The 19,552-nt window shown below is 37.2% G+C and overlaps 1 protein-coding gene across 1 annotated transcript in view; it reads left to right on the forward strand.

Moving 5' to 3' along the window:
* CHD9 (chromodomain helicase DNA binding protein 9) overlaps positions 1–19,552 on the forward strand; it is a 54,490-nt gene that overhangs the window by 25,155 nt on the left and 9,783 nt on the right. Inside the window, exons 14-33 of the mRNA XM_009869820.1 lie at positions 1–35; positions 539–794; positions 1,575–1,785; positions 3,872–4,067; positions 4,854–5,021; positions 5,609–5,788; positions 7,264–7,374; positions 8,052–8,248; positions 9,013–9,212; positions 9,690–9,849; positions 10,790–10,879; positions 11,695–11,798; positions 11,926–12,043; positions 12,719–12,776; positions 13,098–13,140; positions 13,289–13,508; positions 13,640–13,842; positions 14,090–14,998; positions 17,157–17,317; positions 19,168–19,440. The exon at positions 1–35 is cut by the window's left edge and continues 124 nt beyond it. Of these exons, the coding sequence (XP_009868122.1) occupies positions 1–35; positions 539–794; positions 1,575–1,785; positions 3,872–4,067; positions 4,854–5,021; positions 5,609–5,788; positions 7,264–7,374; positions 8,052–8,248; positions 9,013–9,212; positions 9,690–9,849; positions 10,790–10,879; positions 11,695–11,798; positions 11,926–12,043; positions 12,719–12,776; positions 13,098–13,140; positions 13,289–13,508; positions 13,640–13,842; positions 14,090–14,998; positions 17,157–17,317; positions 19,168–19,440 (3,893 nt within the window). The remainder of the gene's footprint in view (positions 36–538; positions 795–1,574; positions 1,786–3,871; positions 4,068–4,853; positions 5,022–5,608; positions 5,789–7,263; positions 7,375–8,051; positions 8,249–9,012; positions 9,213–9,689; positions 9,850–10,789; positions 10,880–11,694; positions 11,799–11,925; positions 12,044–12,718; positions 12,777–13,097; positions 13,141–13,288; positions 13,509–13,639; positions 13,843–14,089; positions 14,999–17,156; positions 17,318–19,167; positions 19,441–19,552) is intronic.

Consider the following 19,552-nt stretch of genomic DNA (forward strand, 5'->3'; position numbering starts at 1 on the left):
TGCAAGAATTTGGAGACCTTAAAACAGAGGAGCAGGTATTACATGTGGACTAAGTTCATTTTGAGCCTCAGTGTATAAGAGTGACTTCCCTGGTGGAAACCCTTTTGGTTTGGGTAGAAACTGTTATTGCTGCCCATCGCCCTGTCAATCCACTTCACTCCCTGTGAGTTGTTCTGTCATGTGATTTCTCTAAACTGCACATGCAGTAGAAATCAGTTACATATGATATTTTATGTTAAAGAATTATTTTTACTTTTTTTTGGTTGGCTTTAAGTTTGGCAAGTAGAGAGAATAATAAAAACTGGAAGTTTTCTTGCTTTGTAGGCCGAGTCTTTGCAGACAAGTGCTAAAAAGATAATTACTTTTTTGGGGGGGAGTACATAAAATTGTTAGTATTAGAGTTGAAAAAAAGAATAGATCCAAACTGGAGAATGTTTTGTATCAGTCTAGGAAAAAAATAGTAGTAGGGTGTTAAAAAATATTTAATTAAGCTACGCTATTACTTTTTCATATTCTGACAAACTATTGTTTTATTTAGGTTCAGAAACTACAAGCTATCCTGAAACCCATGATGCTCAGACGATTAAAGGAAGATGTTGAAAAAAAGCTGGCTCCTAAGGAGGAAACTATAATTGAAGTAGAACTAACTAATATTCAGAAGAAGTATTATCGAGCAATTTTGGAGAAAAATTTTGCTTTCTTATCCAAAGGAGCAGGGCAAGCAAATGTACCCAATCTAGTTAACACCATGATGGAGCTTAGAAAGTGTTGCAATCACCCTTATCTCATCAAAGGTAAATAGATGATAGAAACTGATTATTTGGGGGGTTTTTAAAACTGCTTCTGTACTTTTATTGAAAATATGTAAGAACTTTTGTTGTAATTCTTTACATTCTCATCAGACTTTCCCAGGATTGGATTAAGTGGCAGTATTTCTTTGATTGATGCAAGGCAGAGTTGTGAGACAGTTTGCATATCTGAGGCCTGAAACATGAACTTGTTCTTGTGTAGCATTTCACAGAGCATTTATCTCATGGAAATATTACATTTCTTTAAAAGCAATATAAAGAAGAACTTCCAGAGCTAACTTCTAAAGTTAATGTTTCTCCCAAGTTTCTCTGTGTCAGTTTTCATTGCTCTCTGTAATAATTTATAACTTAATTGTATGTTTTTCCTGCTTGCAAGAAAATACGGTTTGAGCTTTCAAATTTTTTCTCTCATTTCAGTTATAGTGGGAAAAAGCTTAAGACGTATGTTCCATTTGAAGTATCATAGTGACAAAAGGACTTGTTGGGTTTAGTTGATTTTTCTACACAGCACTTGGAAGTTGTATTTTCTTCCTTGCAATTCTAGGTGTGTTTTTTTCTGTGGTGTTCAGCTTAAAAACTTAAGGCTTGTTTTCAAAGATCGTAGAAATAGATGTTTTTGCAAGACTTTTGATTTGTCCAGAAATTTGTTCTGTCTCCAGCAGTGGCTAATGGAGGATATTTGGAGTATAAGCACTGATTTTGGTAACCTAGTCTTGTAAGTATCCAGATATGTTTGTGTAGATACAGAAATGTATTTTTTGATAGGTGCTGAAGAGAAAATCCTTGGAGAGTTTAAAGAAACTTATAGCCCAAGTGCTCCTGACTTCCATCTGCAAGCAATGATCCAGTCTGCTGGTAAATTGGTTCTTATTGATAAACTTCTTCCAAAAATGAAAGCAGGAGGCCACAAAGTCCTTATCTTCTCTCAAATGGTGCGTTGCCTTGATATTCTGGAGGATTACCTTATACATAAAAGGTAAGATATTGCATATTCTGTCTTCTCTAGTGTATTGTTCTCAGTGGGCTGTTAGTTGACTGTTAGTGCAGGATTAATCATTATGGCATACCAAAGATACAAATTATGTATTTTTTTTTTCTTTTGCTTATCACTGTGTAACTTGCTGTGGTCTGCGATGGCTTATCATACATTCACCAACAAATGAAAAGCTTCAGAGAACAACTGAAGAGAGCTTGCTGAATAAACCACGGGCCTTCAGTTTGTTGCATTTTCTATTTCACATTCATATTTATATATATATTTGTACTGTTCATGCATTGCCTGTCAGAAACCAAGAAAATTGAAGCTCAACATGGCTCATCTAAAACCCAGGAAACATAAGGATGTGTTCTTTATTTACATGGTGTTGAACTTGGACCAATGGGCTAATGCAGCTCCTTAATCCTAACAGAATATAAATTAAAAATGTTAAAGAACCAGAGGTTTATTTTTATTAATCTAAAAATAAAAATGTGCTTCCTATGTTTCCTAAATTTTACTGCTTTGAATTCTGCAGCAGAACTGAACTGCTAGCCATGAAGCAGCTTCTCAGATGGGCGTTTGCTGTCAGATGTAGTAGTGTGCTTCGATTATACTGTGGACTCCACAGAAACTAAGAGTTTGTTTAAGCACGTGACTATTATGCACAAAGCCTTAGCACGTAAAAATCTAACCTTAAAATTGGATACAGTCAGTAGTTGCTATATCAGCCTGTGAAACTATTAAAAGGACTAGTCCTGATTGTTGTAATAGTCCATTTGTTGGAATGTATGTGCTGCTTGCAAGTCAGAATTTGTCAGTAAACTGCATATGCTACTCTAGAGTTACCGTGTTACAAAATAAAAACTAGTAAAAAATGTGAAACTGTCATGCAGTGGATAGCTGAATAATTAGTAGATTATAATAATCTCTTATTGTGATAATTTTATATAACTTCTAAGCTTCTGTGTTTTTATTTCCTAAAGCTATCTGTTTGAACTGAGAGCTCAACAGTTGTATGTGTTGTTTTAATAGACCAATTTTCACTTCATTGTAGTACTTACAATCCAGTGTGGAAAATAAAGATGTAACATTTAGACTAGTGCATCTTATCTACAGGTAGAATCTTCTGAAATCCATGGAAGCTGAAACTTGCTCTATGCTACTGTTTGATTAGAAATGTTAGAGGGCACACATGATTAGACTTAGTGCTTAACAGAATTCATAACTGTACAAGGTGGCGGCCTGCCAAAATGCCTGTGGTCCCGTGGATTATCTGCTGTGCCATTTTATAGCTGATTAGAAGAAAAATGGTTGGGAGGGTTTTTGTCTAGTAAGTATTCAGTATCTCATTCCATTCACAACATAGAGAAGTATTTGCTCCATTTGTCAGCATTTCACTTGATTTCAGAAGTTTCGTAAGAGTCTCTGTGATTATCGAAGCTAATGGGAGTGACACTTGTAATTTAGGCTTTTAAATTTGCTGGTTTTAGTTTAGGAAGCCCTGGATGCATTGATGCCTTCATAAAGACTGCTAGAGGTGCTTTCATATCTTTTTTTTTTTTGTTCCATTTCTCCTAATCTTGACAGAATCAATGTGCAGTTTGTCCCATGACAGCTCACCAAGTACTGCTTTCTGCTGGTTACTTGGTTACCTCTGACATGTTCAGACAATTTGGTTTCTAAGGCAGAAGTACACTGTCCTGCTCCTGTGGCCCTAGGCAGGGATCCAAGCGTAAGGGCATGTAAAAAACTTGTAAGTGCCCGTGTGGGACTTCATGTTAGGGTGGGTTTTAGTGCAACTAAATCCCATGGTCATACACGTTTCGTGCTGTGTGTAATCAGTTCAGAGGAACTTGTTTTAAAATGCTCCGTGTTTGGACTTGCTCGTGTGTATCTCTAGTATGGATACGTGAGTTCTGTTGTGAGTTCTGGTTATGTTACCTATAGATAATCAAAGTTAATTTGTATGGCTTTTATTTGCAGTAAAGAATAGGTCTGTGAGCAGGAGATCTATTCTAATCCCCCTTTAAATTATGAAAAACTTTGTAACGATTTATGCCTGTGTATCTGTTGCAATTTCCAGATACTTATATGAGCGAATTGATGGGCGAGTACGAGGGAATCTCAGACAAGCTGCCATTGACCGGTTCGGCAAACCAGACTCCGATCGCTTTGTCTTCCTTCTCTGCACCAGAGCTGGTGGTTTGGGCATTAATTTGACTGCAGCAGATACGTGTATAATTTTTGATTCTGACTGGAATCCTCAAAATGATCTGCAGGTAAATTCCTGGGAGCATAATAGTGAGGCCTAAGAAGTCAAACCTAGCTGATATAAATGTTGTCACTTTGAATATTGTCTTTGTTTTGAACATGTAACATCTTAAAATGTTCAGGCATTTTTTAAGACATGTTTAATATTTCCTGGTGAATACTTTCTACTTGAATAGGAGAGGCTGTCTGGGTTTGGCTGGATTCTAACTTTTTTGATTTTATTTTTTTTTTTAGTCTTTGAAAGTACAACATGCATAAACTAAGTGAATGGGTTGATAAAGCCCTTAAGATTTTGATGATGTTATGATGCCAGGGGTTGGATTGTGCATATATTGACTAACACAGGTTATGGAATTGGAGCTGTTCAGCTAAAACATAAAATATAAAAAAATGCTTAAGATGTATTAAGAAACAGTGAATTAGTCAAATTCAGGAGCTGGATGCTGAAATTGAATCTATTCTCAACTCAAAACTCCTTTACCATTTGTATCTGGAGATGGGGTAACTTAGCTAGCATGTCTTTATGTAGCGTTACTGCAAGTGAAATACCATTCGGTAGCATTTAGCACAGAGCGTTCACCTGCATTTTACTTGCTTATGCTGTTTTTAGAAACCTGTTCAAAATGTGCAAAATGTCTGATAGCTTCCATTTACCTAAATGTGACTTGACTTCCTTTTAAGTTCATGCTCTGGGTGTTCAGCTTGTGCTACAGCAGAAACAATTTCTTAGAAGTATCATATCTTGTTACTAGGTAAGTGTGAGTTCTTATTGCCATTCCCTCTTCCTTCCAAAGGCTCAAGCCCGTTGTCACAGGATTGGTCAGAACAAAGCGGTGAAGGTCTACAGGCTGATAACGCGCAACTCCTACGAGAGAGAGATGTTTGACAGAGCGAGTCTGAAGCTGGGGCTGGATAAGGCTGTGTTACAGAGTATGAGCGGACGAGAAAACAGTGTTGGTGGTGTATGTAGACTTAATTCTTGAAATAACTTCTCTTTTGCTTTAGTAACCCTGTAGGAACTATTTTAAAGTACAGAAGCAACCACTTGTCTGTCGTTTGCATCTCTTCTGTTTTCGAGTGTGAACTAACAATGTAGTTGATGTAATTTTAAATGTAGTCAGTTACTCTTATAAACCTTTCCCTATTTCTTGCCCCTTAGGGTCCAAGGTAGATAATGTCAAAGCTAAAACAAGGGGAAAAACTTACCTTTGTTTTCGTGTATCTTTTCATGTTCATATAATATGTTACTTGAATAGAAAATTTACATCTTGAATTGGCATGTAATTTTTTTTAAACTTATGTTCATTATGGTGTTGATAGTAGCCAAAACAAAAAGACACATACTTGTAGAAATGTGTACTGTAACCACCTAACAAATTATTTCAACTGTCAGCTGGACTTGACTGTTAGCTTTTAATAATAGAGATTTTAAGTTTATAAATTTTAGGGCACAGGTTGCAGAAATATAGAAAACGGAAAGAGCAATAGAAAAGACTTCCAGGGATTTATTTTTTTTCTTGACCATTTAAAACCTATTTTATTTGCTCAGATCCAACAACTCTCCAAAAAAGAAATAGAAGACTTGCTTCGAAGAGGTGCATATGGTGCCATTATGGATGAAGAAGATGAAGGCTCTAAATTCTGTGAGGAGGACATCGACCAAATTTTGCAGCGGCGTACGAAAACTATCACAATTGAATCGGAAGGCAGAGGCTCCACGTTTGCCAAGGTGCAGAAGCAGCAAGTTGTTCTTTGACAATATAGAGCTGTAAACATAACTGGGTGTTGTAAAGCTTATGCTTCTTTTTTATATTTAATGTGTGTATATTAGGTACATTTCTTGCATCTATGTGTTTATTTTAACATGTGCACATAGCAAAATCTGGTCTGTACAGAGAGATTGTGTGAATGCCAGGAGCAAAAAGCATGCTGAAGCAAAGATGAATAATAGGTGTGTGCTGCTTTTGAAAAGGCTGAGATGTGTGTGAGAGATTCTTGGTTAATGCATTCCCATTATATTAAAACATTTTTTTTTGTAGCTTCGTTTGTATTCAGATATACTATGAGTAGGGGAAAATGTGTATAGGACGATAAGATGAAAAATAGGCTTATTCTAAAAATGCCTACACATGAGAGATATTTTGAAGCTTAACCTTTTTTTGGTAAGAGTTTGAAAAGGAAAATAAGAAAGCTCCTAAAATAGCAGGGGGCGGAGAGGATATATATGCACATGAGGTGGGCTGAGAATGTAAGGTCTTAAGAGTACAGTAAAATTGGACCGACACTTTCAAATTTTTGGTGAGTAAAAGAAAAACAATATCACAACATCCAGAAACCTATACTGGAAAATTGGATGAGCAGAACAAGTAAGCTTGGACTCTTGACTTTCCAAAGCATGTGTAAATAGGTATCTGAACCAAATGCAAATTCAGGTAAATCGAACAACATGTAAATTAAACTTTTAAAAAAATCTGGCAGTATAACCGAGCTTGCAATGTGGATGCTTCACAAATGTAGTTGTGAAATTCCGAATAATAAAAAGGCAAAGCAAAAGCAAAGCTTTTTAGCAAATAAATTTATATTTATTATAATCAAAACAAAACATTTATGAATATTGATTTATACATTTGTTTAAGCACTTATAGCTTGCTCATTGTGACTTAAATAAGAAACAGATTTCTAAAGAAGTTAGAAATGTTTATATGTATTTACTGTTTTCCCAAAAGCACTGAATAAGGCTTTTTAAAATGCCTTCTGAAATTAAGCTTATTCCATGCTCTGAAGCTTTGATTGCTGGTAGCTTAAACACTCCTTTGAAATCTCCCTCAAGCGAGTACTTCTGTGTGAGATGAAATCCTGAAATGCTGATAAGCCTCTTCAAAAGATCCTGTTTTCTTCCATTCAAGTAATTTAGATTCAGATTTAGAAGCAGAAGAATCTTGCTACTTAACGTTCTTCTCCCCTGATGGTGCATAAAAGTTCATTAGATTTTTCTGACATCTTATGGGATGTGATTTTAAAAAAAGTTAAAGGGGAGGAGAACTTTTGAGTTACTTTACACTGTAAGTGGCTTCTAAAGTCTTAACAGCTGCTTGGGAAGTCTTTGATAAAATGAGGTTATGCCATCTTCACAGCACTGAGGCATTCCAACTCCCCAAACTTGTGATCTATGGTGTTAGTAAGATTTAGTTTTATTTATTACAGGCTAGTTTTGTTGCATCTGGAAACAGGACTGATATTTCACTAGATGATCCCAACTTCTGGCAGAAATGGGCCAAAAAAGCAGAAATAGATATAGACGCTATCAGTGGTAGAGTAAGTACTTCTCTTTTTTTATGCGTGTTTTTACAAGTGTGAGCTCGCTGTTGTATCCTGGAGTAGCAGGTGCGGGGCTTATGGTGCTTTTTTAACTTATAGTTCAGTGAATCGGACTTTTTGTGCTGTTAGTTTGAGCATGGGTAATTAGCCTGCTGATAGCTTTAGTATTTCCTGGCTTGCTGCTATCCAAAAGAGTTTTGGGGCGATTTTGATATTTTTTTTCTTTTTTAAAACCTTGAAATGGTTTGAAGTGTGTAATTGTCCTGATTGCCCTGTTTCTCTCCCCGTAAATCCTGGGCTGGAATCTGCAAAATAGCTGGCTGAGAGTTCTAGTATTGCAAAATGGATATAACTCCTGTCCTATACTTAATGCGTTCTCGTGCGGTTGGTTCTAAAATATTTCAGTGTCCGTTTTTACCCACAGAGTCTGCAGCACAGCCTGTGCAAGTAATCTGCTCAGATGAGGAATTCTGTATTGTTTGTAATTGATGTACTGGCATCATGGCATGGAACTCATGTTTTGTTGCCTTAAATACCACAAAACAGTGTAATTGCTTTATGGGTGTTTACAAAATACCTGTTAATAACATTAGATAGAAATGTTGTTTCTGAACTGAAGCTTATGAAGTCTTTATCAACTGCTTCTCTGATAAGATTTGTTTAAAATTTTGCAGAACAGCCTGGTTATTGATACCCCAAGAATTAGGAAACAAACACGGCCCTTTAGTGCTACAAAAGATGAGCTGGCTGAGTTATCTGAAGTGGAGAGCGAGGGCGATGACAAACCAAAGCTCCGCAGGCCTTGTGACCGTTCCAATGGATACGGAAGAACAGAGTGCTTTCGGGTGGAAAAAAACCTGCTGGTCTATGGGTATTGTATACATCCTCCTTCTAGGACTTTTTAAAAAAAGATGTTTTTCTATGTACTAAATTACCAGCATAACTACAAGTATTTTATAAATACAATAACCTGTGTGTATATATAGAATTTATTTAAAATATGAATTAATGTGAATTTGTCATGCACCCTATATAATTCTTTCTGACAATTTGCAATTAAAGAAACATGAGAGACATTAAAGCTTTTCTTCACGAGAGTGACATTTAATATGGACACTACAGTAGTCTCTAAAAATCAGTACAGTAAGTGCTGCAGGCAAGTTCAGAACTCTGTATATAACTGAATATCTGAAGGTTTGGTAGGTGACCTGATGTTCGTAATTGCAGAACATCTTGCACTTTCATAAGGTGCAAGTAGGAACTGAAAATCTAACCAGTTACTTTTAAGCATACTTAAATCAGGTATGTTGATTTGGAAATAAAATCTTAGCTCTTCACTCATCTGGCTTAGAAGATAAACTGCTGTCTTGGTTATCAGTAGGAGTTCCCATCAGTTTTCTGTCTTACAAGCCTAAGATAATTACCCGTATTTTTTTGTAAACATGCAAGTTTTGTTTAAAACTCTATTTTAGATAGAGTTTTGTTGCAAATGTTACTGTCATATTTCCACTTAAACTGAAGGTAGAAAGTGCGAAGCTGAATTTTTTACTGAGAAATTTCCTTTTGTAACAGAAATCTCCAGGTTATCCAAGTGTTTCACTTCTAAGTGCCGATTTGTGTTTAACGTTGCACTAGGTGGGGTCGATGGAGAGAAATTTTGTCACACGGTCGCTTCAAGAGGCAGCTGAATGAGCAGGATGTGGAGATAATTTGCCGAGCTCTCTTAGCCTATTGTCTTGTTCACTACAGAGGAGATGAGAAAATAAAAAGTTTTATATGGGATCTCATTACCCCAACAGAGGATGGGCAAACACGAGAGTTACAGAATCACCTTGGTATGGACTTACATGTTTCTGCAGTTAAATAGCTTTGTATGCATATGCCTGTGGTACTGGAATAAAAATAGCTAAAAATTCTCTCTGAATGTGTCCTACATGAAGTAAATAGAATTTTTTCTGGATATGTAATTCAACTGATGGGAGCTGTTTCTGGTTTGCTTTGTGTTTGCTGGCTTACCCGGCTGATGTACTCTAAGCTTTCTTTTCAGTTTATAAGAACCTATCATATTTCACAGAGGGTGACAACACACTTTCCTCCCTTACCCCTGTCCTGTGTTGTCCTTAGCTGGTGAAGTGCACTCCAAAGATGCTCTAAGAGGCAAGCGAGAAAAAAAATCTCGTATTCAGGGGCTGTGGGGCTGGTATTGTCTGCACTGCAGTTCACAATACTGGTGTAGGCTGTAGGAACTGTAAGTATCGTGGGAATCTATACCTACTTCTTGCTCTGATAGTGTTATGTTTTAAATTATATAGGCTTGTCAGCCCCTGTGCCAAGAGGAAGAAAAGGAAAAAAAGTCAAGACCCAAGCTAGCACGTTTGACATACACAAAGCAGAGTGGCTTCGAAAATACAACCCAGAACATCTGTTGCAAGATGAAGGATACAAAAAGCACATAAAACACCATTGCAACAAGTAAGCAGTAGCTGAAGTGTGAATGTCTTTCAATGTTTATTTTCTTCTAATTCCTCCTTGTCTTAAAAGTCTTTAAAATATCAGTGGCACTATGAAGAAACAAGTTTTAATGGTGTTTGCTTGAATTAGAATAAATAAATTGCCGTGTGTTAGGAGCCGAGTGGAGTTTTTAATGTTTGAAACAGATGTGTTATAACTTTATAAGAAATTTTGTATCTGTACAGAGAAGGAGAGAATTTGCTAATGTATTTGGGGAGCCTTGTAGCAGCCAAAGGGCTAAAGATTTTGGGAGTGCTCAGCAAGGAAACTGAAAGCATGGAAGTCCTTGCCCCTCATTTCTGCATGCCATTTACCTCATGAGTTTTCTAGGCTTCTGAGAATCTGAGCTACTAGCTTATTGAAAGCTCGTTCATAGCCATGAATGAGCATATTCTAGATAAATCTTTTTTTCTGTAGCAAAGCTTGTCATACTCTGCTTGAGAACTTTGTACAGCTGTAGTCAAGAATTGAGATAGAGCATGGAGAAGCCATTGGGGTCGTACACCAAATTCTAAGTGAGAAGGAATGAGAAGGTGATGTGAAATATGTTTGTTGTCAGACTGCTCATTTCTTTTAAAGAGAATCATCTAAGTAGGAAAAGAGAAATAGCTGTTTCCTCTTAGCAGTATTTTACAAAGCAAGTGAGGAGTGTTCTGCTGGCCCTGGTCTTTGTCTAGAATTTGAAAGAATTTTTGCAATGAAATGATCCGTAAATGTGATGACATTCAAAAGTGTTAGGTGACCTGAACTGGAGGTTACCTCCCCTTATAATTGAAGGAAGTACATTTTCAGAAAAGTGCTTAAAAGCTTTGTAATGTTACAGACGACAAAACAAAACTGCCCTCAACTATTGAAAGCTTTTAGAGTACTAACATTTACATTTCCTTTTTTCTTTGTGTAGGGTCTTGCTTCGAGTAAGAATGCTATATTACTTAAAACAAGAAGTCATCGGTAACGAATTCCAAAAGGTGTTTGATGGAGTTGATGCCAGGTGAACAACAGAGAGGGGTTTTTTTCTTTTTTTTTAAATGTAAACTGTCAATTGAAAAGTCAGAAATTTAGACCTAAATAAGAAATGTTAAATCCAAATATTTATATCATTAGGCTGTGAGAAAAATGCTTTTGCTTACTTTTTAGTTATTAAATTTGATATGAGGAAGTTTTTCTACCTATTTATGAGTCTAGCTGTATAAAGTAAACTTACTTTAAGTGAATAGAGGGAAAAAGTGAGTGAAAGATAGAATTACATACTTCACATTCTAATGGATGGTGTTTTCCTGTCTCTTTATGCACACTTTTAGTTATGTGCTGCGTCTCAGAATGTCAGGGGTTGGAAGGGACCTCGAAAGATTATCTAGTCCTTGATTAACTTTTTTTTTTTTAACGGGAATGTTGCTGTTTAGAAATTCTTGAACTCATTGATTCATGTGCTTGTGGTGGATAAAAAGTTTCAGTTTGATTCAGGAAGCTGTTACAAACATTTGTGGAAGAATGGTCTATCTGGTGCTCTTAAAAAGCCAGATAAACCTTGGTTTGCTAAGTTTTGCAAGCACGAACTGCTACGACTTGGTAGAGTTTGCTGAGAGAAGAAGAGTACAGTGTGCTGGTTCTTCTTTCATATTCTTACCCTGTTACTGGTCTCTGTCAAATACAAAATACCAAGCTGTCTGGATGTTTTGTGTTGTGTGCATGAAGAGAGAAGTTTAAAAATCCCACGTGAAGTCCAAATGTAAAAAGAGAATTTTTTAAAAAAAGTCTTCCTTTCAATATTATTAATGTTGCTGTGCTGTTGGTGATTCTCCTCAGTGAAATTGATGTTTGGGTTCCTGAGCCGGATCACTCTGAAGTTCCCGCTGAGTGGTGGGATGCAGATGCAGATAAATCTCTTCTTATTGGAGTTTTTAAACACGGTGAGTAACATGGATGGCTGCACATGTACTTCCCTGCACCTCGGTGTCAACACCCTACCTTTCATTTGTTTTTGCAGCTTACTCTGAAAGTTGAATTTGTGCCATTTTTTTCTTTTTTCCTTTATAGGTTATGAAAAATACAACACTATCAGAGCAGACCCAGCTCTGTGCTTCTTGGAAAGGGTTGGCAAGCCAGATGAAAAAGCAGTTGCTGCTGAACAGCGAGCAAATGATTTTATTGATGGGTATGAGCACTTAAAAGTGGGCATGAGTGTTTCAGGGCCTTAAACAAGACTGAATTTATATGTTGTACTGTATTCTCTTCTGAACTGGTTTTATGCTAGTTTAATGCCATTGTTGTGAAGAATACTTCCTTGATTTTACTCCCACAGAGTGGAAAAGAGTTAGGAACAGTATAACAGAACCGTTGAAGCTTGGGATTTCACAATTAAAAAGGAGAAATGCAGCAACTTGTTAACAAAGTCTCTACTTTGTGTTGCTGCGTCAGAAATGCTACTTAGACACTGAAGTGCAAAAGCCGTCAGAGGCGGAGTACTGCACACCTATTTAACTTGATTTCAGGTCAGTCAGCGTGGTGTATTAGTCTCGTGTAGCTAACCAGTAACCCCAGTAGATCAATTTGAGTATCACTGCTAACTGCTGGAAGGGAGAACTGCTTTTATTTATTGCTTCATCAGTGAGGTTCACAGTGGTGGCCATAAAGAACATCTTTGAATGAGACAGTGAGCTGGTAGGGCGCACGATTCCAGCCAAAGCTGCCAAGTATTTTCCTTGTTTCAAATAGAAAAGTAAATACAGTATAGCTACCTAAATTTAAATCAGTTTTGCTTAATTTAAAAGCACGTAAGGACTTGTAAAGTACTACTAAGACGGGTTCTTTTGTGTTGAAATTTTAACAGGGATGTAGAAGATCCAGAATATAAACCAGCACCAGCAATGTTTAAAGATGATATAGAGGTATAGTAGGCACCTATTAATAGCTCTTTTTCACACACTTAGCATGTAATATTCCCACCTTTTTGTTGAGCAAATTATTGCGTTTTTCCTGTATTTCTCTGAACTGATAGAACTTATTTCATGTGTTTCTGCAGTTGTGTAATTGTGGGGGACCGGGAGGGAATTGTTGTATAATTGTCGTATGCGTTGTTAGCCATTTGTCCAAAATATGTCACTCTTGTTCTTAGTCGTATCCATAAACTGTCTGCAACATATAAGTTTAACCTAAGTCTCTGGAGGGGGCTACATTTTAAATTTTACTTTGCTTTTGTTTTTCTACAGGATGACGTTTCATCCCCAGGTGACCTAGTAATAGCAGATGGAGGTAAATAAATGCAACTTCAAATCTGAGCCAGTTCTATTTTGAATTGATAAATTCTTCTGACTCTTGGCTAAAATATTTAGATTGTCTGACGATGGGCATCAGCAATGATTAACTTCTTTATTTTTCTGGTGATTTTGTTTTAATCTAGATGGACAAATGATGGAAGGAGACAAAATCTATTGGCCAACTCAGTCAGCTTTGACAACAAGACTTCGCCGCCTAATAACAGCTTATCAGCGGACAAGTAAGAACAGGCAGGCCCAGCAGATCCAGCCAGCATTCCCAATACAGACCAGTGTGATGCAGCCTCCCTATGAAGAAGCTGCTCTAAATCCCAAGATGGCTGCCAAGATTGAAAGACAGCAAAGGTATGTGCAGCACGCAAATATATATTTTTAATAGATTGCTATATAAAAAATATGGAAGAAATGATAATTGGTAGCTGCGTGATATAGGGAAGAAAATTACAGTTTCCAATATTTTTTTCTTGCCAATCAAGATGGACAAGAAGAGAAGAAGCTGACTTTTACAGAGTCGTGTCCACATTTGGAGTGGTGTTTGACCCTGAAAGGGGACGATTTGATTGGACCAAATTTAGAGCAATGGCTAGACTACATAAGAAAACTGATGAGAGCTTAGAGAAGTATTTGTATGCGTTTATGTCAATGTGCCGAAGAGTCTGTCGTCTCCCCTCAAAAGAAGGTGGGTGTATATATTTTTACTTTCAGTTTTTTCTTTAATTTCTGTCACAAGTGCTTATCTTGAAAAGGTTTTTCTTCCATGTGTTCCAAAAAAAAAATGGGGAGAAGGAAATAAGGAAACTGCTAAGTGTAAAGTTGAAAGCTTATAATGGGGAGACATGTATTAACTTCTAGTATTGATTTGCGGTGCGTTTGTTGTTTGGTTGGTTTTTCCTCTGGATTCTCATCTTTGTTTTATTTTAATGCAGAACTCGTAGACCCAAACGTTTTTATTCAACCAATTACAGAGGAGCGTGCCTCTCGGACTTTGTATCGCATTGAACTCCTAAGGAAAGTGCGAGAACAAGCTCTTAGACACCCACAGTTGTTTGAACGACTAAAACTATGCCAGCCAAACCCAGACTTACCTGTCTGGTGGGAGTGTGGGACTCACGACAGGGATTTACTTATTGGAGCTGCTAAACACGGAGTTAGCAGGACAGATTATCATATTCTTCGTGATCCTGAACTCTCATTTATGTCTGCCCAGAGGAACTATAATTCAAATAAAGTGGCACTCTCAAGGACTTCTACTCCGCTCTTGCATCAGTACCAGATGGCATTATCTGCTTCTCCTCTTACACCTCAGTCAAGATTGTCAGATGCTAAAGTCAATGCTTTTGAGGACGCAAAAGCTAAAAACGAAAATCTGAAAGAGGATCCTCAGTCTTCTGAAGAGGAATCTATGTCTACAGAGGAGACACAGACAATAATGAAATGCGAACCTTTGAGTCCAAAAAATGGCCCACCAATACAAAATACTGACCACAAACCTAGCGTGAAGACTGAAACAGACAGGCGCATGGTGGCAGCAAGGACAGAGCCTCTAACTCCAAACCCAGCTTCCAAAAAACAGAGAGTCAGCAAAAGAGGATCTGACTCTAGCTCAGACTCAGACTCTGACTCAGATAGATCATCCTGTTCTTCCAGGTCATCTTCTTCATCCTCTTCGTCTTCCTCATCTTGTTCACACTCTCGATCAGGCTCTAGCTCTTCATCATCTTCATCTTGTTCTTCAGCATCTTCATCCTCATCATCATCATCTTCATCATCGTCATCGTCATCATCGTCATCGTCTGAAGAGAGTGATAGTGATGAAGAGGAGGCACAAAAACGTGGTATGTGTGTAGTCTTATTTCTGCAGTCTAACTCTTAAATTGAACAAGTGTATTCTTAAAGGAAAAGCGTCTAAAAAGGATATTAAATCCCACAAAAGTAAACTTAAATAAACGTATTTGCTTGATTCTTCAAGTGAGTTGGAAGCATTTCAGGGATACAGCTTTTTCTTTGCTTCATATGAGTGCTTCACATGCGGTACTTGAGATTTCTTGACTGATTGCCTAAGCGAGCTTTCTGTGCGTGTGGTTCACGTGTGGGAGAAGAGTTGAATGGCTGATGTTTTCTCGAAATGTATTCTCTGTGTGTGTGTATTCCCTACTGCTGTTTCTTTTTCTTCCTAAATATAGAAATTCTTTTGGTTTGCATTTGTTTTTCCATTCCTGCTTGCCTATTTTCCTAGTTTCCTCATTGTGCTTTCATGAAATCTGCAAGTTTCTTCCTGTCCGAGCTCTAGAGTAACGTCAGCTGCCTTTTCTTGTAAACTGGAAGTGGCCAAGCTGTGTATTTGCACTGGAAATTTTCAAACACTTAAAAATAGTACCTGCTTAGAAAGGACTGAAGCTGTTACAGAGCATAGAACCAAGTGACATGGAGACACTTCTGAAAACTTTGAAGTAGAAGCAAAAACCTCTGATCAGTGAAGTGATGTAAAATTTTTAATAAACTTAACCAATCATTATTTAATACATTCCCTTACTTTGATACTATGAAGTGTCCTCTACTCTTGCCCCATTGAGACTCAGAACGTGCAAAGATTTTTCTGCTGTGTGATAACAAATGGTAACAGAAAAAGGAAGAGGATGAGATTAGGCAGTGGGGTTACAACACAAGTAAATAAGCTATTTTATATTTTTTTCCAATGCCTCAGGTAAAAGGCGTTATGTTAATCAGATGGATCCTGTTGTCTGTGGAAATGACAAATGGAAGCCAGAGGGTTAATTTACTGGTAAAATGCCACTTAAATAAAATGCCACTGGGCAAGTAAAATGCCACTTCAAATGATTAAGATGTTGCTGCCTGTAGCAGAAAGACATTTTCAGGGAAACACTTGTATGCAAACATTAAAACAGTAAAAGAAAAGGCAGGCTTATATGACATAAATATTTAGATTTAGCTGGTGAATGCTATGCCGTGTGCTGTGAGTCCAAATATTAGGCTTGCTTTCTGCCAGCTCAGTCTGTTTAGGCAAGTAATTGTGCCATCCTCCGACTGCAGAATCTTCTAAATCAGTCATCCTTTCTTTTTGTAGCTATTTTCCTCTGTGTTGGTATTGAAGAGATTGGTAAATGCTGGAAAGTTCTCTTAACTTCATCTGCATTTTAATTTTAAGCCCAGGTTTTATTTCATACGTTGTACAGTGATCATGGAGCTTTGGCATACTTCTCACATTTGAAATGTCTTTGAAGGGGAGCTGTATAATTAATTATAATCAATGACTTGATCCGTAGCTATTGTTAAGGATAGATTTGATTTCTGTAGAATTGTCCCTCAGTGCTCTTACTCAGTGCTGATGTGATATTTACCTATTTCTGGAAGCACCTTTTGGTATTTTTTGAGATTTGGACTGTTTCCTCATGTCATAGTGAAATTCATATTGTTGTCTGGTTGGAGGCAAAAGTAAAATACTAATGAGAATTATAAGAAAGTGAAAGGACCTGCTTGGAAAGATACTATAAAAAAATCCTATGTGATTAAAAATTTCTAAATTAAGTGATGCAGACACATGTGTTCAGGACATGGAACCTCCAGCATTCCATCCAGTAAATGAAACAAGGTGGTTTATTTAAAGTGGCATCCGAATAGATTTGTCATGTTCTTGTTATAGACACTTTTAATTTCAATTCTGTATTTTAGAGCATATTGGCTTACAAAGGAGATATGTTAAATGAGGACTATCTATCAGATTACTCTGAAGCACGATTGTTTTCAAATAGCTAAATGTTCACCGTGTTAAGCTCTTGAAATATTAACAGGAATTACATGCCTAAAAAAGGATCAGCCGTCATCCTGAAAAGCCTGACAATGACTTTTTCAGTTGAACTTTGTGTTTGGACTTTCTCTGAACGTTGTTCTGTGTATTTCGTTCACCTGAACCTCTTAGAATGAGTGTTTAACTTCTTTACGACATCAATTGATGGTAGTGGTTTTATTTAGCAGAAGGAACCACGCATATAAAAGCGTTTGATGAAGAGAGTGTAGCCTCTCTGAGTACAACACAGGACGAGACGCAGGACAGTTTCCAGATGAACAATGGGACACCCAATTCCAGTTACCTCCTGCAGGGTGGATACATGTTGGCTGCATCCCACTGGCCGAAGGCAAGTTTCTAATAGTACTTTGAAAACCAAAGTTGTAGGGAAGGTGGGCTGTGACGTCAGTACTCAATTAAATATGTTAAAACCGTACCACGGAGTGTGGGCAGATCTTGGAAAAAAAGAGAATTTTGTTAGTGGTTAATAATAGTAATATTACAGCAAAGCATTTTATACAACGGTCGTGTAGCTCTTTTGGTACAAGAGAGAAATGCTTAGGAAACAAAACTTTAAAGGAAGCATATTTAAGATGAAAATGAGATAATTTATCAGATTTTTAGATGATTTTAATTCTGTGAGAGAGATTATTTAGAGAAGTCCAAAAGAATGTAAAAAATGAAACGGAGCAAGAAACTGATTGAGCTAAAGACTAGAAATACTTTCTTCATAGCAGTAGGAGTCATTCAGCTACGTGGCAAAATCCAAAGTCGTGTTAAATTACAGACTGGGTGAAGCACTGGTATAACACAGCTTTTATCTGAAAATTTAGCTATATGATTACATATGTGAATTAGTGAAATTAGTGAAATTCTGAAGTATGCTTTGAAAAGATAGTAAGACTAAGTGACTGGAAATTCATCTTTCTAGAAATAAGAACTCAGTATTTTTAAACAGTTGAGTCATATCTGAATTTCTCTGGCTGACGGAGCGTAGGAGACCACAGGCCAGTTTCTTACACTTCCAATTCTTAGCTTAAGTAAGAAGATTGAAGCAACAATTGTGAATTGCTAGAATGCCTGTTCAGTCCCTGAACTTCAACTGTGATCTGTTTTGGGTAGCTTTCTTTCCTGACATACAAGGAAAATGAAATTGACTTGGATCTATTCTGGGTCTGAAAAGTTTACTTGCTTTTACAGTCAGTGCTATACTTTCAGATTTTAGTCTGTGACTTTTTCATTTTAAGTGTAGGAAAGCCCATGCAATGTTAACTTCTGTGACTTTTTTTGATGCTTGTATTATTCAATAATTCTAAAGAAATTTTAGCATGTTTAGTATGTTGCTGTCAAAAAAAGTAAAAAACCCCACTACTTACATTTTAATCAAAACCCATAATTTAAGAATCTACTTCTGTGGAACAAGCATGAGTTGCAAATCAGCTGGAAAATTCAGAGCCAGATCACAATCTTGTACTCCAGGAGAAGTTTCAAGGTGTGGAAAATGAAATTCAGAGTGTACAAAATCAGATTTCTCTAAAATGTAGGGGAACTCCTTGCAGAACAGGTAATTCTATTGTTCACAATTTTTTTTTTTTGACAAATAACTACACTCTGAAATTCTGAGAAAACCTGGAATTTCTTGGAGTCTGCATATACTTCACCGAGTTTACTGAGACTCGAGATCTATGTATGATGCAGGTGTGTGAAGTCAAATCTCTGTTTGCTGTCTAAAGGATTTGCTGGGGAATAACATCGCTTCAGATGCTGGGATGAGGCAGGAACTAAAGTCTGTAGATGTAGTTTTATCAATGCCGTTTGCCAGGTAGGTTATAGTGCTGCTTACAGGTTCGGACCCTGCCACCAGTGAGTCTAATTCAGACCTAAATACTGCTTTGGTAGTTCCCTTTAAAAATCAGAACGATAATGTTTCAAGCATTTGCAGGCCCCAGACCCTGTATGGAAGAGAGCGATCGGGTAATTGTTTACAAACAGTTGTTGTGAAACTGAGTACAGAGGCAGCTTTCACCAGCTTTTATAAGGAATTGGTACAAATCCAGTAACTTAAATCTTCTAATCCTGAGTCCAGTTGATTAGAAAAGTTAATTGTCATATTTTTAGAATTAGACAGTAACACATGGATGTTACGTGTACAGTGTTGGTAAGTGTTACTCTTATCAAAATGTTTTCTTTGCTCTTTAGGATCGTGTTATGATTAATCGACTTGACAGTATTTGTCAGACCGTGCTGAAAGGTAAATGGCCTTCAGCAAGAAGGAGCTATGACAGCAGTACGGTTGCATCTTTCTACACAACCAAACTTCTGGATAGCCCGGGTGCAGCTGCAGAGTACAGTGAGCCCAGCGCACCAACACCCCCTCTGCCAGCTGTTAAAGAAGAATACGATCAGTCGCCACAGATGTCAAAGGTGAAGAAGCATGTACGAGAAAAGGAGTTTACAGTGAAAATCAATGACGTATGTTTATTTTTATTGCCCTAGGACCTGATTGCGATTGCGGTGTGCGGCATGCTTTACCTGCAAGTGGCTGCCTGCTCTCACTCTCACTTCCTTCACACACTTGTTTGTG

Source organism: Apaloderma vittatum, unplaced genomic scaffold, assembly GCF_000703405.1.
Source record: "Apaloderma vittatum isolate BGI_N311 unplaced genomic scaffold, ASM70340v1 scaffold38285, whole genome shotgun sequence".
Lineage (NCBI taxonomy): Eukaryota > Metazoa > Chordata > Aves > Trogoniformes > Trogonidae > Apaloderma > Apaloderma vittatum.